A 24909-nucleotide genomic window follows, 5' to 3' on the forward strand; every position below is an offset into this window, starting at 1 on the left:
AGGGAAGACCTTGGGCACACATTTGTTCCATTAATAGTACTGAAATTCCATTTTAATCTAATTCTTTCTTTGAAATATTCTAACAAAAGTCCTCAAGTACATTCCTTAACTCAGATCTCCACTGAAGGTGTCTTTTGTTAGAGCTTTCAATACTTCAATTACAAATGTGAAAGTATGTGCTGGTATGTGTAAAGATTGGGCTGGCAAGCATTTTAAATGTTTGTTCAAATATGACAATAAAGAGTAGCATTACACACTGCTTTATATAATGTATTCTAGCAAAATTGCAAATTACAGTGTGCATGTAAAAAGAAAAAATCATTGGTTTTCTTTATCCTCAGCATCCTGAGGGAAGCTGAAATGCAGTCATGTGGACAAATAGCGAATTACTGTTTGTACCTGGAAAAATATGTTAGTGTAAGCAGTAGGTTGTTTGAATCCTTGACATGTAACATTTAGAAGAAAATAAGTATTTGTGACTGACTTGTGATGACTTTCTAATGCTCAGTTCCTTTAGTTATGCATATTTATGATACAGTGCCTTTTCATGAGCAGCAAAAACATATCCTAGGGTTTCTAGTTGTGTTTTTATCTCTAATCCCCATCATTTCAGAAGCATCTTAAATGGTGGTGGTAGTAACAATAGTAACACAACAAGCTAGTTTCGTAACCTTAGACATTTAAGGATGTATTTGTATTTGTCTCTTTCTTTTGCCAGCTCTGGGTAGATCTGCTGAACTGCTGGGGTTGGACTCTACACAGCTAACTGAAGCATTAACACAGAGGTCAATGATACTCAGGGGAGAAGAAATCCTAACACCTCTTAGTATACAACAAGTAAGGCTTCTCAGTCTTGACATGTTTTTAGGGTCTGTTAAAATATATGGCTTGGTCTTCAAGTCCAGGGAAATCAGTGGTCACTTAGGAACAGAAGCTTAGCTCATGCATCTGAGTTGCTGTCAAAAATACTGTGTACATTTTTTGGGAAGGATATAGTTGGACTTTTAGAAATCTCTGTGGATCCTATCCTATCATTCTGGCCAGGGCTTATGGCTTGGCTCTTGTTATTCTTACTAAACCTGATCACTTACCATTTTTTTCAACTTCTAATCATGTAGGCTGATATTTTTTATTATGGACATTTGTGTCAGGTGGGTATTTTTGAAAACTTTCAGCAGAAATAATTTTATTATTAAGAAGGGCATTAGAAATAAGTATACATAACATTATGCTTGCCTCTAGAAAGGGGTAAATTAAGGTGTTATTTCCGACCCTACTTTTCTTCCTCCACACTTTAAGTTTACCATTTCCTGATTTTTCAGTGCATTAGCCTTGAAACGTAATTGTAAATTTAATAATGTATTATTATATATAATGTAACAGGTGTCTACCTGTTACAACTTATACCATTAAAGCTTAAGTCGTGATGCTCTGTAACTGATAATACAGTTGCTGTCAAGGTACGTAGGAATACAAACCTGCTTACACTATATGTTGCTTTATGCTGTGCCAAGGGTGCTGACCAGCAAAGTCTGGTAAGTTCTCAGTTACAGGGGTGACTGACCCATTGTGTATTCCTCCTTTAATGCAGGCAATAGACAGCAGAGATTCTATGGCTATGGCACTTTATTCTCAGTGTTTTGCTTGGGTCATTAAGAAAATCAACAGCAGAATCAGGAGCAAGGAAGACTTCAAGTCTGTTGGAATTTTGGACATATTTGGATTTGAAAACTTTGAGGTAGGTTTCAAAAGCTTGTTCAAATGCATTGTCTGATATTTATGCTTCATTGTTCTACATAGCTTTGTCATCTTCACTGGAACTTGGCTATTGAACAGGTTATGAATTAAACCAGTGCCTTGTTTGCAAAATGAAATAGTTGGAGTGTATGCATTTTTGAAAATGTCTTGTCTCTTTAGGTAAACCGTTTTGAGCAGTTCAATATTAACTATGCAAATGAAAAGCTTCAGGAGTATTTCAACAAGCACATCTTTTCCTTGGAGCAACTGGAATACAGCAGGTAAGAGAGACAGATTAAATTTGAATTTTTTTAAATATCAGTATTCACTTGAAATCTGAGTTCCCAGCTACCTTAGCTTCCTTTGAGAATCTCTCTGGAGCTGTGTATTTTTTACAACACGCTGGTTTTGCTGTAATTTGCATGATAAATACATCAGCTCTTTCTATTTCTATATTTAGATAATTTCGTTGTAGTTGTCAATAAAAAGGCCCTCCTTATCTTTCTTAGGGAAGGACTAATTTGGGAGGATATTGACTGGACAGACAACGGAGAGTGCTTGGATCTTATTGAAAAGGTAATAAAGGTTTTGATAGTGGTACCTATTTCTAGTTTTTGTTGGGAGGTAATGTGTCTATAAAGCACTTGCCAACCCAAAGAACAAGTGAAGAGAGTGGTGGATCTTGCATGTTTAAATAGTGAACTTCTAACCAGATCAGTTTCATGTGTGGATGTATTATAGATTACATTGTAAGTTCAATATATGTATCTTTTAGTAACTTTTTAACAGTGTATGACTATATACAGAAGCAATGTTGAGAGGTGATTCCTTTTAGGAATAGAAAGAGGGGCAGAAAGAATGACAGTGTCTTGCTCCTGTAATGACTTTTCATGGAATGCAGGTAATCTTCATTTGCTGCCTGCCAGTTTTGGCTTCATCCATAATTTTGTTTGCGTTCTGATTTGTGCTAAAGGAACATGTAGATGGTCATGAAGTTTCTGCAACTGTCTGGTAGGAACATTAGTGGTGAGGGGCAGATGAGTCTGAGTTCACTGCACAGACATGATAACTCTGACTGGATGATGAAGCCAAAGTTATCTATCGTTTCATCCGTGTTCACTTATGCCAGCAGTGCAAGCAGGCTGTGTGAGTTTACCTCCGTAGCAGGGTGTATGGCTGCATGAATTTAGACGACCACAGAAGCTGATGGCATCCAGCTGGCAGGACGTGACTGCAGTCAGGATAGTGTGGTTTGTCAGGAGCTGCTCCGGCCCGGTGGGAAGTGGCTTATTAAAATGTGCACTTAGAGAACCGTGTTTTTGTGAAAGGCTGTGTCAGCCTGAAGCTTGCTGGACACATTAATTGCAGGGTAGCTTGCTTTGTTCACCACCTCTTCTAGTATTAGAAGTAGGGAACATCAAAGGAAATCATGCAGAGGCATATGCAAAAGCAAAGGGAGGTTGTGTTTCATGCAGTGCGTAGTTAAATGGTGTATCTTTTGCTGTGCCCCTGGGCACTGTGGCTGCAAAAAGTTTGCATTGGTTCAACAAGTAAGTAGATGATTTTGTGGAAGAGAAAATTTTGAAAGGTTGTTTACACAAACTTCTCATTTAAGGGACTCCTGATTATTGGAGATCTTGGATGCTAGGGATATATTCTGGGACTGTGCCACTGTATGCACAAAAAAACTGCCTACATCAGGAGAACTGTGGCTTCTTCCAGTACCTTCTTTATTTTGCCCCTGTGTCATATGCTATATAATTCAAATGGAGTTGCCAGAAAAATAGGATTGCAGTCCTCTGTGAGTGGGGTTTTAGTCATGTATGGGTGGTTTTGTGGCTCTCTGCACACAACAGTTTTAAGAACTTGGTGATTTTTTCCGAACTGAGGACAATGTCTGTGTCCATCTGGGCACTAATTCATCTTCTGCCTCTTCTTGCTGTTCTAGAAACTGGGACTGCTAGCACTCATCAACGAAGAGAGCCATTTTCCTCAAGCTACTGACTCCACCTTACTGGAGAAGTTGAATACCCAGCATGCTGTATGTGATATTTTGATCATGTTTTCTGTGCAAATTATGGAGGGTCTCTTTGCTTTGTAGCAGTTCATGGCTCAAATATGTGGATGCATAGTTGTACAGGCTGTTTTGGATGTGTTCTGTATCATTTGCTGTCAAGTCTGAGTCAGTTACCTGGAAGAACATACCCTTGTTACTGTCCAGTTAAAGATTTCTGTATTGGTGAATAAACCAAATTCTGCTCTTAAAGCTCTGACAGCCTGCAGTAACTCAGATTATTTAGGTCGTCCGTTTCTCTTGATTTAATGAAGTATTCACTTTGATGTCATTTACTGAAAGGTTGCTGTCTCCTCTGTCCAGATAGTGTTACTGTTGTTTGGGATTCTAGAATTAATTTTGAGAATTTTCTGGGATACAGGCGTACCCACCAGTCTTCATAACTGCCAGGTTAAGACAGGGCCTTTTTCTCAAAGTGCCTGTAATAGATGGTTCTGCCAGATGGGTTCAGGTTTAGTATAATGCCTTTTTAGATAGTGTAAATCTGTTATTACTGCATTTGAAGCAGCCCAGACTAACAAATCCTATTATCGTTATAAGTTGGTTGTTTGCTTTTGGAGCACTAATCTTTCAGGGAGTTCACTAGAAGACAATGGTTTGTTTAGGTCTGTGTTTGGAGGATGATGTGATGCTTTTTATCATTCTACTCCCTGACACTCCCCTGCCTCAAATATTTTTCTCTTTTCTTTCCCCTCCAATTAGAACAATCCTTTTTATGTAAAACCAAGAGTTGCCGTTCACAACTTTGGAGTGAAGCACTACGCTGGGGAGGTAATTTTCTTTTCTTTATTTGCTGAAATTATTCCAAACGGAGTTTTAATTAGCTTAATTTTACCCTGAGGCTGCTGAAAATTAACTAAGGAACTCTGTTCCCTCAGCACTTTTTAAAGCACTGCTCTTGTGAGGAGTGCCTGACTGCTTGGCTTGTTTGAAACAGCTCTGTTTCCTGCTAGGTCCAGTATGATGTCAGGGGGATCTTGGAGAAGAACAGAGATACTTTCAGAGACGATCTCCTGAACTTGTTACGTGAAAGCAGGTACGTTTCTGCAATTTTTATTTAGGGCATGATGTTAAGGGGTGTCAGATCACCTAATTCTACCAGAGTTTATCACCTGATTCTGCCAAGGTTTGAATACGTTAGATGTTGCATAGCATCAGACCTTGACAGAGTCGAAATGAGCATGGAGGAAATACCAGAGGTGCCTGTAAGCAAATCTGACTGTAATCGGTTCTCACAGAGTCAGGTTTTCGTACAGTACCTTGCCCCTGTTCAGTCCAGGTGGTTGCTAGAGTGCTCTCTTGTGACTCAGTGGTAAGGATGCTGAAAGCTGGTGATGGCTTGTAACTGTTTCAGGGTGTCTCACAGGCAGTGTGCATGTGTGTTCTTTTGCTTCACATACAGCCCGATCTGGTATTTCTGGCATTGCCTGATGTGATTGAAAGCTTAGAGCCAGGGACCTACTGCAGTGCAAATTGCCATATAGTAGTTGCTTCAAAGGGAGAATTTCTGTAAAGATTTATCTTTCTGGAAGTCTGAGCTTGGACGTCTTTGGTACCTGCATGCCTCCTGTCATTCTGCTGTGTAAGGTCTCAGGATCCATATACAGTGGTACCCTGTGAGCCAGAGCAGTACCACATCCCTTTTCGTAGGGATATGTGAGACTGCAGGACACAGAGGGGTGACCGAAGAGGAAGGAGCTGAGCCCGGGTGTTGCCATCTCATCTGCTGCCCTCCCCCATCCTGTCCTGTCATCCTGCCTTGCTGTGCAAGTTGATTGTTTGTAAATTCCTTAAGCCCTTCTGTGCAGGGGAAACGGTTAATAAATATTTCCCTCTCTGTGTCTGTTCTAGTTTCATGATATGTCTGACATAACATGTGTCAACTGAACTATGTAGGTAAAAGTAATAAATGAGTTAAAGCTGCTGGGCCTGGTTTTGCTCTTGCACCGACGTCTGTCTGGATCTGAAGTTAAAAGGTCTGGGTTTCTGCAGAAGTGTAAGACAAGGGTACCCAGCTGATAGGGTAGAAAAACTGCACGCACAGCTGGTATCTGAAAATGACGCTCATGAGGGTGGTTTGCAATGCCCCCAAACAAGCTGGAAGTCTTGTATTTTAGTCTTTGTTTAGGTACAGTTCCCATTACAGTCAGCTGGAGTTTTGGTTGAGTGAGTGGAGTAAAATGCAGTACAGACTCTAGGACTTCACACTTCATTTTCCTAATGATGTGTTGGGAGTGGAGAAGAAAGAACCCCCTTGTTTTGTTTTGCTTTGTGGCTTTGTTGTGTTTTTCCTTCCCTGCAGACATTCTGCAAAGGCAATATCTATTGCTTATTAAAGGTTATTGAGAAAATTAATATGCATTTTTTGGATGGAGGAGCTGCTTTCTAAGAGACGGTGCTTTCTTTGCCTTCTGTAGTGGTAAACTTCATAGTCTGTTAAGAAATACTTTGGAGATACTCTTTTTCTTTCCCATTCCAGCCTTGATTTCATCTACGATCTATTTGAACATGTTTCAAGTCGCAACAATCAAGACACTCTTAAATGTGGAAGCAAGCACCGAAAACCCACTGTCAGTCTCCAGTTCAAGGTTAGTTAATGTGTCGTCTCTGCTTTGTAGCTAATCGGTGATAGATAAACCCTGTTCAGTAAAGATTAAAACAGGCAAAACTTCCAACATCAAAACATTACTGTTGTTGCCATGAAACTGCACTTCTTATCAACTGATGGGCCATGCTAGCTAGCTACAAGCAGATGCTGCCCTTTGCATCACACCATGCACACAAGACTCCTGTTGCTTCCCACTTGTGTATTTGTCCATATTGTAAAGCTCATCTATGAAGTTGGTCTCTCTCCTCCTGGTTTTTCTTTCTAATCTAAAACCAACCACAAAACTGCACAAAGCCTTACAGCTTTGTGGTGCCTGTGTGCTAAGAAAAATAAGTACTGAATAAGTACCTCATTAAGGTGTTGCCTTGGTTTTTAACTTAAAGTTTGGAAAGCATTTTTATTAAACACCTTTTTATGAGGCTTTATAGCCCTCCCATCAAAAATGGCATGAAATTGAAATCTAGCATAAAGTCTATCTGCAAATTATTTAAAAGAGAAGGGTTGGCACAAAACTTTTTCTAAATTGCATGAGTACAAGTCTGGATTAGTTGTCTTTCATTTTTTTTGGAATTAATATACATTTGTACTGTTCATTCCCTTTTTATTAAAAAAGGGAGCAGACGCAAACCCCTTGAGGCAGATTTTATCCTAATAAACTGTTGCTAAGGGTTGGACAGAACAGCAAGGAGTGTATGCTGGGATACACACAATGTCTTTTATTAAAAAAACACTGATGTTATATTCCCTGGACAACTTGCTTTGTGCTGCCATCTCTCATCTTGGACAATACCCATTTCTTGTGGTGAGGCGGTGTTATTTGCTAGCTCTCTGGGGCAGCAGTGGTACTGTTGCCACGTAGTCATTTGGACCTGTGCAAAGTAGACCTTTAAGATGTTCCTGTATAAAAATATATAGTGACCCTATTATTGTGCCCACTTTGCAGGGTAGAACATAACATAGAGTTCCTTCTCTTCTCTGTCAGGGCCCCTGAACAATGTAAAGCATGATAGAACATGAATTCAAAACATTGTTGCTTCTTATCTGCAGCTGCAGTAAAAATGACTGTTAACCAGCTGGGCTGCTTTACAAGAGGTTGACCTTCACATCATGCCAACCCCAAAGAATTATGTTCGGTGTTTTTTTTCCATGTTTTAAAGCCTTCCAGGGGTTAGTCCATCTCGTTTCAACTGAAGATAAGAACTTTGACTTCACAGTTTTATTCTCATGATAGTTTGGTTAACTCTTCTTTCCATTTGACAGCCTGCCTAACGCGGGCCTGGGGTTGCACGCAGAACAGCTGAGGTTGGACACCATCTGTTCAGCCTATTGCTTAAAGCAGGGCAAACTTCAGATTAGCTGGTCACCTGACAGAGACTTAGGGGTGTGCAACACTGTGCAGGCTCTGGCTGGCTGTACCACAGATGGATGTGAAAATAGATGAAATTATTTTTGTTTGGAGTGATCAACTTTTACAGTCTCGGCCTGTGCTGAGAGAATTTGCTTAGTTGTCCATAGATGTTGTAATGTTCACACAGGTTTAATAAGATGAAGCTTTCACATTTTGAAGCTGTAAATATTTGTCTTTACACAAAAATATTTGTCGTTATATCTTCTGGCTGTGTAATGTTTGCTGCTCCTGACTCCTGGTCTGTAGGCTGGCAAAAGGCCAACGAACCAAGAACTACCACTGATGTTCCCAGTCACTTCACCATTTGCTCCCTTTGCTCAATACCAGCTCCTGTGCACAGCCACAACTCTGCCTGTTGCCTTTATCACTTCATGTTTAATCACCAGGAAAGCCCTTATTTTGCAGATTAAAGCAAGAATTTGTTGTAACAGACTGCCATTGGCAGTTTCGGTCCAAAACATATGGTAGGACACACAGTGTTGCTCCTTTTTAAAAGTGAATTTTCTGTCTCTTTAGCAGCCTGCTCTGTATTCTGTCCGCTGCCTGGCACACAGTGTCATCGTTTAGGGGTGAAACGTAACCATTGCTAGCTTTCTGGGCTCTTCAGAGCCTTGGCTCCCCACTATACAGTCATTTTTATCTCTGCAAAGTGAACACAAGACTTAAGTTTAAAATGGTTTATCATACTTAATGATACAGAATGAGGCAAGTTGGAATAAGGTATGGAATGATGGCTCGGGTGGGAAAGAGGCGGATGTGTAATTAAAGTAATCATCATAAAAGGACTGAGGGGGTTTTGTGATTTTTATCTCCAGGTTGAGGTTCAGATAACTGATAGTCTAATGTGTATTGGGTCATTCAGAGTTATAAAAGTAAGAAAAAACCCCATGCTTTCTTCTATTTTTTTTAGCTGAACCTTATAGTCTGTGTTAAATGCAATTAGTTGTCACATGAAATAACTGAAAACACTGTTAGAATTGTCTTTCAGTAAGGTGTGTATTCTGTACCACTCTTACCATTTACTTGATCTTTGTTCATTTCAGGAGGGGGGCGTTCCAGAATCTAGTACTGATAAAACAATGTCTACTGTATTCTAAAGTAACTCTTTTTTCAGATTTTTGTAATATTTTTTTCTGCCCTCTTATTGACTTGCATATGTTATCGGAGTGTCCTTCTAAGCAAGAAAGTTTGAGACTGCACAGGAGAAAGGAGCTCCCTGAGCACAAAATGCTGCTGATGGCAGGGAAAATGGAGAATGAGTGGACACAGGGTGGCTGAAATGAAAAGAGGAAATCTGGTTTTGTGGGTATTTCGATTTTACCTTAGACCTCTTATCTTTCCTTTTGACTTGCTTCAGTTTAGCAGTTTAGGAATGTGGATCCTAAGTCTTAAGCTGTCATTGAAAAGATCTGTGAAACAGCAACTTCCCAGTTTGGTGTTTCCTTATGAAGAGTTTTCTTTATGTCAATCTGTATATCTCATTCACTGTAAAACAGTGATGATAGTTTTGATCAGAAAAGGGGCTGATGGAAGAAACGAACGTACACATAACCATTCTGTATGTTGAAATGCAAGAGCGTTCATGGTACAGTAATTTCTGGTGCATACCACTAGGTGTTGCAGTTAGATACTGTCTGCAAGGCAAAGCCGCAAGAGCTTTTGCCAGGGTTATGTTGCTTGTACCGTAAGTCAGCTTATGAAGTGCTGTCTTCTTTCTACCTGTGTTTTAGGAATCGCTTCATTCTTTAATGGCAACGCTGAGTTCTTCAAACCCTTTCTTTGTTCGGTGCATCAAACCCAACGTGCAGAAGGTAAGGTTTAAAATTGTGCCTGTCATTTCTGTATGTCTCAGGCCAAATCTTCCGCTGCCTGTCTGGTTACTTACCGCTGTGTGAAGCAGAGGGTAGCATTCTTCACTGACTTTGTAAAAGGCTCTGCAAGGTGAAGGCACTGGGAAGAGCTTTTGATTTCTTTTTGCATGTGGCTCATGTCTTTGGGCACGTTTTTAATAGTCATTGCTCACAACTCTGATAAGTAACTGGTTCTAAGGGTGGTTATAAAAGGAGGGTAAAAGGATGGACTGCATGTTTGACAACCCTGAGAGCCTTTTTAGGAAGAAAATGTCAAAACTGCAAAGTTTGTTTTAAATCAGTAGAGACAGTGAGTGGTGGTGCATATAGCAAAACTGATGGGAATCAGACTCTTAGTCTTTCCATTTATGTACAATTCTAAGTGTCCGTGCTGGCTGTTCTGTTACAGAATTATTTTTTTAAAACAGACTTGGAAACTAAGGCTTACTGTATCAATTTTGCCTTTTGAGTCACAGATAATGAAAGGCAATGTCAAGACTTCCTTAGATATGTTGGAGGGCTCTCTAGAAGTGAAGCGGTAATGCTATAGTAGTCGCTGAAGTTAATATTGTTAGCCTGGTCCTGATATTTTGGGGGTTTGCACATCTGGTTTTGGCTTTATAGGCTGGTATTCGGGTATGTCTACTTATGTCAAAAGTGCAACAGGCAGAGGTGCTAACAGATCTGGTTTATGGTTTTCACATGGCAACTTAGAAATAGGTGACTGCTATAAATCCAGTTTTTATTAAGTTTGTATGGGACATCTGGTTATTCAGGACACTAACACATCAGACATGGCAGATTTCATCGCACGTTTTTGTGCCATCTGGACAGTACATCCTTGTCTTTACATGTTTTCAGTTAGTAACTGTTGACGCCACTTTTGCACCGTTACTTGTGATGTGTCAAATAACATGCAGGTTGTGTACACCTTAGCAAGAGGGAACAGCCTGGAAGCGAATAAGACCTGCTTTCTGTGTCCTGGAGCGTTCAGTGCTCTGAGGTGTGCAGCCACCTGGTCGCCAAACAAGACGCCAAAGCGCCTTGGCCAGCAGCTGCTCTCTGTGAGCCTGTATGTCTGTGGTAGAGCTCCTCATCACTGAGGGAGGGCACTTCTGAAAAGCTCGTTGTCTTCCCTGCTCCCATTCTTGCCTGGAAGCCCCGTGACCTTTATAAAGCCCACCTGCTGCCACTGGAGTATAAGAAGAACTTCAGTAACTCACGTTTTCCTTATTTGCCCTTTTGCATCCAAGTAAGACTCATCTCCACAGTACCAGTCACAAGGATTTGCCGTAGTTGACGCAAGAACCAGGCACTTGTTGCATTTCCATAGCAAGGAAAACACTGAGTTCCCACCCCTATGTTGGTTTACCAGTCTGTTCCCACTGGAATGCTCCATCCCTGACAAATTTGGCATACGCTACTGTATCTCCGCATACATTTTACTATCGTTAAAACAAAGTTTTCACAGAATTAGCAGCTGTGCAAGCAGAAGGAGCTTGAGACAGCCTCAGTCTCAGGAAACTACATGTAATTGCAGGAGTGCATGCAGGAACAGATTAGGAAATTCCTGTAGACAATCCCTTTCAAAGTACTTATAAAATGTCACTGAATCTTACACAAAAATGTTTGTCCTTGTTTCCCATTTGCTTCAGTATGATTGCAAATTTAACTTGATTCAGTGGCTATACCAAATAAAAAATCCTGTTTGAAGAACAAGAGTAGAGAAAAGGGTCACACGGCTTACCTACCGCAGGTGATTCAGTAGAAGACGATGGAAAATGAGAAGGAAAGCATATATACTACTTGTTGATGGCATTCTTCCCTCAGGAAAGTGTTCTCAAAGCGCATTTTTGGGATCCACTATTTTAAGTTTCCTCTGCTGTACACTGCTCTCTGTTCCCCCCCAGGTCTCACAGACACTGATTTTTAGTGCCAGTCTTGTGACGTTGCTGGTGTTTCTCCTTCTGCAGCAGTGCAGGTACAGAAGCAGGCATGTGAATGGCGTTTGGCTCCTCCCTAGCTCAGCTGCATTCTGTGGATGCACATCACGTTTAACATTTCATAGTTTATCCTGTCATACAACTTGTTGCTTCTTTTCAGTTAGACACAGGAAAATCAGGTGAGTCAGTTTGCATAGCTCTGAACCAGCATGGCTCAGAGACATGTTAGCTGTGCATGGGCTACCAGGGATTGCTGTGTACGTGACTCACTGTGCAGGGTTGGTTAGAAGCATAACTGCTTGAGAAATTTCGATGTGCCGCTGAAACAGAGAAACTGGGATTGAAAGAAAGTAAAAAAAGTTCACTGAGCTTTTTCCTCTGTGTTTTCCATCCATAGGTTTTACTCTGCAGTGATGGTGATACAGAATGGTAAAACGTCACTCCTCAAAAAGTGCTTAAAGCAGTGCTTGCCAAATTACAAATCATAGAACCATTTAGGTTGGAAAAGACCTTCCAGATCATCAAGTCCAGGCGTTAACCCAGGACTGCCAAGTCCATCATTAAACCATGTTCCTAAGCACCGCATCTACATGGTTTTTAAACACTTCCAGGGATGGTGATTACCACTGCCCTGGGAAGCCAGTTCCAATGGTTGACCACCCTTTCAGTGCAGAAATTTTTCCTGATAGCCAATCTAAGCCTCCCCTGGTGCAACTTGAGGCTGTTTCTTCTTGTCCTACTGCTTGTTACTTGGGAGAAGAGACTGACACCCACCTGCCTACAACCTCCTTTCTGGTAGTTGTAGAGAGCAATAAGGTGCCCCCTGAGTCTCCTCATCTCCACGCTGAACAACCCCAGTTCTCTCAGGTGCTCCAGACCCTTCACCAGCTTTGTTGCCCATCTCTGGACACACTCCAGCACCTCAATGTCCCTCTTGCAGTGAGGGGCCCAAAACTGAACACAGTATTTGAGGTGCAGCCTCACCAGTGCCGAGTACAGGGGCATGATCCTTGTCCTGCTGGCCACACTGTTTCTGATGGTGTGAAAGGAGGGGGTGTTTTAGTTGTTTTTTTGAAATATGCAGTGTTAAAGGAGAGCTGGACCAGAGAGACTCGGTGAGCAGAGCACTGAAGTTGTGTTACTAGGAGCAAAGCCACTGAAGCTACTCGTTGCTCTCTGGGTTGGGTACGAATAGGTGGCACACCTATCATCGAGCACCCCCTGTAACTCTGGAGAGGAGGAGCTGGTGGTGCTCAAGAGCTGTTTTACTCTGGAAGTATGTTTGAATTCTGTAGGTGAATGAGGTTGAGCAGACAGAAGACAAATTCAAGCCTTTGAAGAGCGTAACATGCATCAGACTACTTTCTCTGCTCTTCTAGGCATTGAAGTATATTCATGTTGGATAAGAGATGTGATGATTTACAGTAATTATTTGATTTTTTAATTGAACAAAAGTTTAATTTTTAAATATGTTACAGTGGCAAGCAAAAACAATTCATCATACGCAGTAAACCACTGAACATCTACATATCAAAGCAGGATCTACACTCATTAATGCAGTTCCCTAAAGGGAGTGCACAGAGTACATGACCTTTTGTCACAAGACATTTCAGCAAGCAGGCCTCAGACAGAAGAACAGAGGACTCATTAATCTTTGGGAGACCCTCAAACAATCAGTGTATCTGTTTTCACAGTTTCCAGTCTCTTCTGAACTAGCTATAACATGGAAACTTTTCCACGTGGTATGCTTAATGAGTATTTTCTGCTAATGAAGGGTCTTTCTCCTCAGCTCCCCTTATCTTCAGTGCAGCTTGCAGAACAACGTGTCGTTTCATCCTGTTGAACTTTGACACATCTTTCTCTATTTCTTAGTCTCATGTTTCTTTTCCTGCCTCCTACTCTACTCAATGATGATTCCTCTGTGCAACCTTGCCTTTTCTGGTCTCCATCTATCCTTTAATAAAATAAAATAAAACCAAAAAACACATGAAAACAAACAAAAAATAACAGCAACTACACCTACTCCACCCACCCAAAAAAGAAAAAAAACAACCAAAAAAACCCCCACCAACAAAACAAAAGAGACTGTATTTTTAAAGCAAGCTACAACCATTCATTGCTACAGCACTTAGCTGGATGTTTCTTCCAGCTTGCTGCTATTAATGAAGTTGCTAAGCCTTGGTGCTGCTCAGGAGACAGTTCAGGGTAAATTTAAGATCTGAACTTCCTACACAAGCTGTTTCAGAGGCAGAAATTTTCCTGTTGACCAGAAGGAGTGAGCCTCAGGCAGACTGACTCAAGTGCATGCTCAAGGTCCCTTCTCCATTTAGGACTTTTCTTCAGAAAATACATTGGCATAATCATTGCAAGTGGCCCCTGCCTCCAGCATCTGCATGGCTCATCTGTGCTGGTCTCTTAAAACCTCAGTTACTACAGCTTGCTTCTGTAATTCCCTTTTCTTGAGACTTTGGCAGGTCCAGACGTGGCTGTTCTCTCATGCAGGTAGATAGGTGCTTCCACTTCTCTTTGGTTACAGATCTAAGTCCAGTTTGGTCCTGACGGGCAAAATCCTGGCTTTGTTAGATTTGGCGTGAAATGTTTGATGTAGACAAGAATGTCACTTTATTTATTTTATTTTTTTTTTTTGTTAGGAAACCTGTGTTGGTGTGTACCACGTGAACAGGACCACGGGGTGTCTACTAACCTCCCTGTCTGCTCATTTATTGTCTGTCTCGTTCCTCTGTTGCAGTGATGGTCTTGCCAGGAGCAGGATAAAAGCTGCCGTCTCTGAAGCTTGTGAACTCTGAAGGGACAGTTCTGTTTCTCTGCAGTTTGGGGTTTTTTATATTAATTGTTTTAATCTTAAAATTTAATTAGGTAAGGCAAAGAATTAAGACAAAATTAAACCTACTGCAGGGTAGGAGTTATAGGGAGCAACAGAAAAAGTGAAACTAGTAATAACTTCGCAATTCAAAGGAAGACTTGTAGAGAAAGATCTGTAATAAATTCTGTAAGGTTTACTGCTGCTTAGGAGTCCTATCATGCTCCATATTCATTCTGGGAAAATTACTATCAAGGCAGTAAGATTGCTAACATCGCTTCTGGGGACAGAGCCGTTTAAAGGGATCAAGGCAGGGCTATTGGCACCTGCAAGGTACTTTGAGGCGTAGGTCATTAATAGCCATGAGACGCCCTGGAATAGCAAGCAGTATGTCCCCTAGTACAAAATAAGATGCAAACCTATTTCGCTTGGCGTCTGAATTAAACTTGTGCTCTTAAAATAGCTCTGAATCATTACAAACCTAAGTATAGCATGATACCAACCTAAACACCACTTAGGAGTACAACTCAGGAACGTGGTACATAGGAACAGTGAGAAAACAGCTTGGCCCCATCTGTGAGGATGATTGTGTGCAGGGTGTGGAGCAGGTATGAGTTCAGTGAACGCAGTACGTGAGCTGGTTGTCAAGCTGGAATTGCAATATTGTCATATTGAGACCTGACTGTATGAATTACTGAGTTTGACTTGTAGAGAGATTTTTTTGCAGAAATACATGGATGAGAACAGTGCAAGTCTAATGCTGCTGCATTGAGGACAGCACCGATGTAAGACCTTAAAAGATGCAGGGAGGGAGACTGAGCTTCAAGGATACTCTACTATACCTTCAGCACAGGGTTGCTAAGCATCTGGATAAGGCTTTACTTTTAAGTGTCTTTATTTTAAAAAATTATCCTTAATAAAACAGTCCAGCTTCAAACTTCGATGCACATCCTACTGCAGTTTATACCAAGTATGTGCTTCATACACCAGCCTCAGTCACTTGGCAGACTCTGGGACTCCTTACTGGGGACTAGATGCCTTTGTGGGTTTTGAAAGATGCTGAGCCCAGCAGTTAAAAGCTAAAAAGTGTCAGGCCCTAAATGGAGGCGCCTTTATGGTTTGTTCACTTGGTTGCAGAGCCCTGGGGTGGCCCTTCTGCAGTGAAACTGAAATGTTCTCTGATGCTGGGAGCTAGCAGATCACAGGGTAAATTTGACTTGCTATCCATAAGAAAAAGGGAAGGGAAAGCCTGATCATCACTTTAATAGCTACTCTGTCATACTTCGAAAGTGAAGGGAATAGATTATATGGCCCAGGAACAGCTGCTGGGGGTGTTCGGTGCTGTTTGTAGAAAGCTACGGTCTAACACTGCTCATTTACAGCTGTAAAGCTGTATTAGAGATCCTTCTTGCCTGTTGGAAAAATCTCTCTTTAATCTCAGTTGTTCTCAATAAATACGTGTTATAAGAAGGCTTTCTGGCTGCCAATTACTGCTGTCGTTGCTTCTGGAGGGAGCAGAGCCACAGGCTCCGAGCACAGATCGGGCTTGCTGGGGCAGTGTGGGTCAGGCTCCGGGAGCTGCCGTTCAGGCTCATCCTTTGGGAGCAGAGCAGCCATTTCCCAAAAACATAGCGTGTTGGCCCTATCTCACAGGCCAAGAAGTGCATGGGGCCAAAGGCAAACTACTTATCCTTAGCCCTTTAGTTCATAATTGTTTGTAATCAGGAAGGCGCAGTCGTAAGGTGTGGCATCGTGCCAGGCCAATGCTGCTTAATTCAGCTACCTGGATCTTGTCGCCTTGGGTTTTGTAGAATTACATAGCTTCAAATTGGGACTTGTGGAGTATGTCCCAGCTGCATCATTTTCTGGCACATCACTCGAGTAATTAGGTCAGGCGCTAGAAGACTTCTTAGGTAAAAGTGATAAGGAGAGTGGGTGTGAGGAGAGCAGTCGCTCCTGCTCCCAAAGTGCCGGCAGTAATGTTACGTGTGAATCTGAATCCCGGGCTGAAAGAACAAGACGATTCCTGCACAGAATTTCATGCTGCACAGGCAGCGCCTGTCTTTGGTGTCGCCTCCGAAAGATCACTCCCGTCACTCCTGCAGTGCAGCTGTCGGTTATGCTCCCCGGGAGCCACTGGGTTGTCCCTTTGTCACCACCTCGGAGCGTCGCTGCTTGCTGCGCTGAAGTAGGTCATTCCACTCTCCAGGCAATCGCCCAGACAGGCATGTTCTTCTTCTTCATCAAGGTTTGTTGTTTACTAAGCAGGGCTGACTAGGCATCTCTTTGCTAAGTGTATTAGCCTTTGTCTTTCAGTGGCGTAAGGAGTTTAAAACTGAGGTGTTTAAGGCTGGGGATGGAGCTGAGATGGGGTGCTGCCGGGGAGGGAGCAGATGCTGTGCTGTAAAGATTGCATCAAACTCCAGGCAGTGCAAGCAAACAGATTTTTGCATGTTTTGCAGCACGTACGTGCACAGTTGGCCAAGTTTCCCAGAAAGACTGTTTGGTAGGACTCTGTCCGCAAGTGGTAGGAGTCATTTTTGGATCTCAGGTAGTAACTGTGGCAGTGTGCTTTTGTGAGCAGGGTGGGGGGATGCATGGGGAGCGAAGGCTGCTTCAGGGGGAACTTGGGAGGAGGTGGCCCAAATGGCAAAGTACCAGAACGATTCTGGGGGAAAATTAAAAATACCCCACCCCTAGGCATTTTAAGTGCAATATTTGTGTAGTTTGGTGTAGTATTTAGAAGCGAGAAGAATTTTGACTGCTGCAGCAGACTGTCAGCAGCAGAGGATCTTACCGCCTCCAGCTGACTTCCAAGTACTGCAATAATTCTGCATTTTGTTCCACCTGATAGATCTTTTGTGTTCTACTAATTCCTTCGTGTGTGATTGTGTGACATAGATGGGCATTCACAGAACTGCAGCTACTGATCCCAAGTCTGAAGTATTTGCTTTTTATAAAGACTGAGCAAAGAACTTGGCTTTTCTTCCTTCTTGTGCACTCTACCGAGTATTTGAATTGCAAGCATTGTCATGCAAATGTATGAGCAGAGACAGTGTGTACTTTATCAAGCTTTGTAAGTTTTCTAACTACAAAAAAAAAAAAATCCCCCCACATCTCTAGATGGCAATTTACATTCAAATCCTGTTTGCTGTGTTCTCATGGTAACTACTCCAAGGGAATATGCACAGTCCATGATAAATAGACATCCTTAGAGCTCCAAAAGCATCGCTGGGGTACAGAGTATTGTTCTCTAGCAAAAACTTTTAACGTCCGTAACTCCCTTGCTAAACTGTGTCTTAGGGCATTTTGTGCATTTTATCTCTTAAGGTTTAGGAATTTGTTGGCTGTGAAATATATTTACATTCTTGGTGCCTATAAGGTGAGATTAGCCCTTGTGTCCTGTTAGTCAGGAATATCTACGGCGATTGCTGTAGAGCCAGCCCTCACTAGGCTTGACTTCCTTTGAGTAGCAGCAGGAATGAATTAAGCAAGTACAGCCAAAGATATCACATGAAAGACTTGAAATACCAGTGAGCTGAAGAAAGCCCTGTTCTGTGCGTGTCTGTGTGTGTGTCTGTGTGTGTGTGCATAGCTGCAACTGCTAAAGATTCAGTTTTTCACAATGGGTGAACGCTGAAGGGTGAAAAAGCCTTAAAAGGTAAGGGGCTTAATTCATGCAGGTTTTTTAATAATTTTAATCTTGCGTACTTGGAGCTGTGGTGGACTTGTAGGGAAAGAAAGTGCCTGGGGTTTGGCTAGGGAAGCTGTACTGGAAATGTTTCTGGGCTTGTATTTTCTTTTAAAGAGGGTAAATGCACGCAGAATCAAGTTTGTGAAAAAATGACAAAATTTACTGGTCTAATCATATTTTCGAATGCCAGGAGAGCTTTGCTGCCAAGCAGTCTGCTTTAATAAATCACACTCCGTTGGAAAGTTAAAGGGGCGATTGTTCACAGAGCAGGGAAGAAGGCAGCAGAAGTAGAGCTGTGTGTGCGGAGCCAGGGGAAGACCTGTGTTGCAGTGACGGGCTGCTTTCTGGAGAAAGATCTTTTCTGTTGTTCAGCAGTCTGTGGTGTAGATTCAGGAAAACCAGCTATGTAAAGTTTTAAGACAATAGTATTCCTGTAATTTATTAAGGCATAAGGCATGGCTGTAGTTTTGCATTGATTACATGATGAGAAAGCAACACTGGGGATGAGTGTGTTTGGGGTGGGGGGAGTCCAGCAAGATACCTGCAGCACCCAGAAGTCTAAACTACTTTAGTAGTTTTACTGGAGAAACTTGATGGGGCACATTTGAGACAGTAATTTTTATGCCATAGAAATGCAGGAAATGGAATACACCTGGAAAAAAATAATAATTGCAGTAGTAATGGAAAGGATACCTCAACAGAAGTATATTTTGACTTTGTTTGCTGTGTCAGCTCCCCGCTTCTGCCCCTAATGAAATAAACCCCCCAAAACCAACCCAGCAGGTAAAATAGCTCTGTTCGCCGCTGATTGCCTTTGCTGCTGGGATCTGTGTTTTACTTCTTGCTTTCCCACTTAAAGAGCTTGCCTCTGCAGACATCAGAATTCAGCCACAGGGTAGAAAATTAGGATAAAATTGCTTGAGAGAACCTGTTATGAAGGGAATGGGCTTGATCCTGAATCATTGAAGTCTATGGGAGTTTTATTCTGGTCTCAAGAAGAGCAACCCTAGATTTGCCTTGCAAATCTAGATGAAGGAGATAGCATCTGATAAAGTGCCTATGGGACTGGGAAAGGGGGTTCTCATAACTTGTAGTTGTTCTTCTCTCGCTGATGTTAAGAGGTGTCCTCTTAAACCTTAATGGTAACAGTGGTAGTAGGTCAAAAAGTAGGTATTTTTGTTGTGTGGAACATCAAATATACGTATTCAGTATTTCTTCCGCTAAAACTGGTTAGATTGTTAGATTCAAAAAAGGTAAAATTTGTTTGGCTTCTACTTTGTTGGCATATTCAAAAAATGTATTTACAAGCTGTAACATAAATGGAAGCATAATGATTTTTTTTTTTTCTAATACAGCTAGGTTACTGATAGGAATTACCTGAAAGTTACAGTACTGTCCCAACTATTCACAGATCTTCGTCAGAGCTACCCTTGGAACACAGAATCTGTGTCAAGAGCAGAATGTAATATTGTCTAAGAGTAGGTTTGGGTCAGTTGCTAAATTTTTTTTTACTTCTAACTGTATCTGTCTGTTCATGTATGTATATATATGTATGTATATATGTGGCTTTTCTGTATTCAGTCACAGGATGCAGAGAAGGAGCAAAGCCTTCATAGGGGGAAAACCTCTCTGTGATGAATTTGCAAGGACTAAGTACACTTCAGAACATTTGCTATCACCTCGTAAGATTAAACTTTAAACATGAAATGCTTCCTGAAAGCACATCTAAGCATCTTATCTTTGTTGTCTAACTTACACCCAGAATTTACTGTTTCTGGTGGTTTTAGCCAGTTTATAAGCCTAGGAAGCAAGGCAGGTCCATTCCTAACACTGTCATTAGAATTACAGAAGTGAGGTTGTGGTTTCATTTGTATGGAGTGGAATGTAGTAGCTGTAAAGTCCATGTTTCAGGACATCAGCTGAGTCATAGCTGTGTGACGGCAGTCAGCCTAAAGTACAGGAGGTTTTTGGCTGATGCATGATGAGGTTTGAGGTTGCTGCTGATGGTTTTTCTCCTCCACGTTCCTGATGTGCGCTCCGTGTTCAGGCAACAGAGAGCTGGGCTAGGGAGGTGGTAGCACCGCAACTCCTCGGGCTCTGTGGGCAGTTACTACTTTTGTTGTTCAGTCCCAAGCACAGGGTGAGCTTACGCTCTCTTCAGGTCTGTGAAGTTGCTGGTGAGCCAGGAAGCCCAATGCGCTCTGTAAATCATTCAGGACACTGGGAAGTTTATTGTTGTAGCTGCCACCTTGGATTGTCCCATACACCTGTGAACACTGTGCAGTGTTTAGTGTAGAAAAGACAAGTCTGTCACCTAACTCATAGTGCTGTGCTGTATTTCCACCATTTACACGATGAAATCTATCATGGCATTTTTGAAACTCAGTCTGTGTAGATCTAGACATCATAATCACGAAGTATGTGGTACATAGGGGCTTTGGGGGATCTCAAAGCTTCTAATAGTCAAGCAGAGATAAAGTAGACGGGTTGAGAGAGACATCCCCTTTCAGAAAGCCAGATAAATGCCAAATCCTCTGTGATACTGGCTTTCTCGAATGAATGGCTGCCCCAGATTCAGCATGAAAAGGACGAGTACGTCCATCTGCAGCTTGCCAGCCACACCATTTGTGCATATTTAGCCAAAAAGGAACAGTGTCCAGCCTCATAAATTAAGTAGTCTTTCAAAGGAAGAAATGATTATTTCTGTTAAAAGGTTTAGTGCTTAAATTCACTTCACATAATTTTTTAATATAAGCAAACAATTTGCATAGCAAACGAAGTTGCGTTTAGGAAGGTTGATTCTGTCTTCAGTGTCTCTTTCTGATTCAGACATGAAGGGTTATGTTTTGTTGTATACTTAAGCCAGCCTAGGAATTTCTCAGGGGAGAAGTGGCTGTTCAGCCATCCAAAATTGCCATTTCCCTGTGACCACTGGTGCAGAACATAGCATGTCTCAAATCGGCCCCATTCTTGGAGGGCACGTACATCTCATTGGCCTCAACGGGCTCAAACCACACATTTAAATGCTTTGCTTAAGTTGTTACTGGTTTTACGCTGCTTTGACCAGCACGTACCAGCATAGCTGGAGCCACAGCGCCTCTTGTCCCACAGCTTTGAAGAGGGGTGAGGCATGTGTGCAGCTCCTTACAGTTGCATGCCCAGCCTGAAGTTGCAAGTCATCTTGTTTCAACTGTCGCTCCAGTTGCGTGGAGTCCATGCTGCTGGCCAGTCCCAGGAGAATGTAGGTAGTGCTGGTATGTCAGCAATGAAACCGATCATGGAGGCTCACCGGTGTGTTTTCACCATGATCAGAAAACAGGGAAGAGGGATAGAAAAATCCACTTCTGGGGCAGGAAGAGCCATATCTTTGCTTAAATGTGCTGCAGTAGATTGTAAAACCAGAAGTAAGGGCAGAGCTTTTCTCCACAGGATCATCTAAAAAAAATGTATAGAGACAACCAAATGTGTTCGTCATACAACTAAAATGGAAATAGCCTTAGTGAAACAAAGGGCCATTGACCAGCGTCCCTGCCTGTCAGTTCTGCAGGCTTTGTGGAAATGAACAGTGGCATCGTAATGAAATCACTCAGAAGGTAGTTGAATGTAAATTAGTTAGGTCCTGATGTAATTTTACCATCTATTATAATGCATTGTTTCGCTCTCTCTCTGTTTATGTGTGTGTGTCGTTAGATCAGTTAGTAGTTTGATAACCATATTGGTGTTAGGGGAGGTTCCTTGCCATCTGTTTTGGGTAACTTGCACCATGCTAATACAGTTAATTTGCTCTATAGTTACCTCTTGCTTCACAGATGTATAGGAATTGGAATGAAGAAGTAGTTGGTGCAGGTTTTTTGTGAGGGGAAAAATACATGGTGACTTTCATTGCAAGCGTTAATGATTGCCACTATATAGTCTATAGCAGTAAGATGACTTTTTTTTAATTTTTTTCTATTACCTACTAAATGCAGTGACTTACAATGGTTGCAGGAAGCACAGGAGCTACCTGCTGTTCTAGCCAAGTGATGTTGATTCACCTGTGCCTTTGGCGTGGTGCAGAGCTCCTCCGTCTTGTGTTTATATAACATATGAAGAAATCAGTAAAGGGGCTTTTTGTTTGGGTTACGATGGAAATTTCAGTATATCAGAAATACCAAATTTGATTTTGATGTGGTTCTCAGAAACATCAAAGAACCCCGGCAGGAGACTTTCTGACTCTTAATGGGGCGATGGGGTGGGACTGCTGTGTTATAACAAAGTCCAAGGAGAAGGTATTTGTTGCCTTTTTCTGTGAAATGAATGTACAAAAGAACAAACAACTACCTTCATTTTCTGTCCCTTCCCTGCAAACACACACACACATTTCACTGGTCTTGGTGTCTTGTTGTCTAGTGAGTTGCAGATCTGCAAAGCAGGTCCTGAATTTATAATGTAAAAATGTGTAGGTACACAAGAGCAGCAGCTTGAAAGGACCAAATTCTAGGAGAAACGCCAAAGTTAGGCAGACACTGTCTGAGACTTGCTGAGGTAAAAGATGTAGGAGTAATGAACACACTGTTTACATGGGATTGAGCTGGGTCATTTATCTGGGCCATCACACAACTCTCGCTGTCAGCCAGGTAGACACCTGCGCTGATCACGGGGATCCCCATCACCTTCTGTAAACTTGAATTTCCCCTTTCTAGGCGTAAAAAGTATTTTAACTGCAGTGTTCTGGGTTTCCTCACGCTTCTAAAACTTAAAGCTGACCTCCAGACCACCCGCTGCAAGTCTGCTGCAGCGCAGCTCTCGGGCAGCCCCCCAGTGTCCCCCAGGTTGAAACGAGCCCTCGGAGATGATGAAAAGCAGCAAGGGCCATGTGCAGCCCGATGGGGCGTTTTTGGTGCAGAGGCGTGCACGGCACGCTGGCCGCTCTGGCGGGGTGGGCGCGGGGAGCCAGGTGGCAGGGGCGCTGGCGAGGGACGGGTAGCGGCACCCGTGCAGGCAGCAGCAGCCCAGAGGCAGCAGCAGCCCTGCCATGAATGGAGCCCTGTGCCTACGCCGGGGTGGGAATAATCTGCCCTTTCAGTGCTGCCCGACCTCCAGTGTCCTAGCAACCCAAAGCTGTTCGGCTGAATATTTTGTGGCGTTCCTCATGTACACGTATCAGATATTGGCTGTGATATAGGCCTGGCCGATTTCCCGTTAACGGCTTTCAAACAAAAGGCTCGATACAGGAAGGAGGGGAGAAAGGGCTTCTTAGGAAAGCATATATTTTTTTCAGCATAGGAATCGCACCGGGAGATTTCCTTGCTTGGGAAAGCACTGAGCAGCAAGTCTGCGTGTTACATCAGCCTTGTGCTTTGTAGGCGTCTTTTATGGGCCACTGAGGGAATGAGCCGCCTGCAAGGGCAAAAAGCATTGGAGAAGGAGAAACTGCTCGTGGCCTCGATATTGAAAGAGCGGTACGATCAATTGCTAATCGTTTATTATAAATAATAAAATACTTGTTAACCTTACCTGAATCTGATTTTGACTTTTAGCTAGGAAGTCGCTGGCCCTCCACGTACACTCCACACTTAATTAAAGGCAAACTCAAACTTTTTTATAGTTTGCAGAGGTGTAGGTCACGGTTGTTCCAGGGCTTTTCCCGGTATTAACAATTGGATCTGATAATGCGGAGGGTTTTTTTTATTGTTTCATGATGAATATGTGAACACTTTGTAATGACTTCATCTAAGCTAGTCCATAGCACTGCAGCCTCTGTCTTCATCGGCAATCAACAGCAGTAAAATCTCGGCCAAATTTCCCTTGGTGGACCATGAAATACTTGCATAAGTAATGAACTTTCTTCCTGCCAAGGCAAAGCTTGCGTGTGGGAAGCACAGTTCTGGATTGCACCATGCACTGCAGGCCAGTAGCTGTGTGTCTTGTTCCTCTCTCTGGTGTAGAGCTTGTCTTTGGGAGTCCCGGTACCAGAGGTTACAGGATACAGCCCTAAGCTTCTTCAAATAAATAAAAGTAATTATTTTTTTCCACAACTGGCGTGCTGAAGGGGGACTAGTTAGATCTTTTAGTCTTAACCTGCTGTGTGGCAACCTGTAAGGAAACCATCTGAACGCCTACTGGAAGAAGGAGGACATCCCGTGTTTTCTTTGAAGTGTCTGGTGGCTTTAGATGGTCCCACCACCATGGGTAAGCTCTTCAAATGAATACACTCGGTGACGAAAAGGTGTGCCTTCTGGTTTGAATATGTCTTGCTTTGATTTTCGTGGTTTTTATGTCTTTATCTGCTGTATACTAGAAACTGTTGTGGAACGTATGCTCTTGCTCTAGCCACTCACAGATTACTGTCAAGGCCTCTCAGCTTTTTCATCGATGAGCTCCTCAGGGCTTTTAGTGAAGTCCCTTACTGCTTTTTTTACTCAGAAGTTTGTTCTTACGGCTCTTACCTAAAGTAGTTTCCCACGTAGCAGTCTCCCTTATTGTGCTCTGAAATGGGATACAAAATTTCAGTAGCAGTCACATGGCTTAGGAGCACAGGTTTGCCCACAGATCACTGAACTGACTTCTGAAGTATCAGAGAATTTTTAGTATTCTCTTTAAAGCAGTGCCCCAAAACAGAAAAGTCTCAAGATGTTAATGGTATCCAGGCGTGTTGTCCTAAAGGAACAGCGATCTGTTCTCTATAGATCTAGAGAACTAGCAGGTGGGTGCCCAGGACTGAAGCAGAGAATAAAGTGGGATTTGGATTTAGAGTCCTCTTCTGCTCTTCTTGTGCTGTACGAGTTGATGTCT

General features: G+C 42.4%; 1 protein-coding gene across 1 annotated transcript in view; it reads left to right on the top strand.

Moving 5' to 3' along the window:
* The window catches only part of MYO10 (myosin X), a 167580-nt gene that overhangs the window by 101126 nt on the left and 41545 nt on the right, over nucleotides 1–24909 (top strand). The window contains exons 11-19 of the mRNA XM_055799113.1: nucleotides 719–837; nucleotides 1592–1738; nucleotides 1918–2018; nucleotides 2247–2313; nucleotides 3686–3778; nucleotides 4514–4582; nucleotides 4765–4847; nucleotides 6291–6399; nucleotides 9558–9638. Coding sequence (XP_055655088.1) covers nucleotides 719–837; nucleotides 1592–1738; nucleotides 1918–2018; nucleotides 2247–2313; nucleotides 3686–3778; nucleotides 4514–4582; nucleotides 4765–4847; nucleotides 6291–6399; nucleotides 9558–9638 — 869 coding nt within the window. The remainder of the gene's footprint in view (nucleotides 1–718; nucleotides 838–1591; nucleotides 1739–1917; nucleotides 2019–2246; nucleotides 2314–3685; nucleotides 3779–4513; nucleotides 4583–4764; nucleotides 4848–6290; nucleotides 6400–9557; nucleotides 9639–24909) is intronic.

This window comes from Falco peregrinus, chromosome 3 (assembly GCF_023634155.1).
Source record: "Falco peregrinus isolate bFalPer1 chromosome 3, bFalPer1.pri, whole genome shotgun sequence".
Taxonomy (NCBI): Eukaryota; Metazoa; Chordata; class Aves; order Falconiformes; family Falconidae; genus Falco; species Falco peregrinus.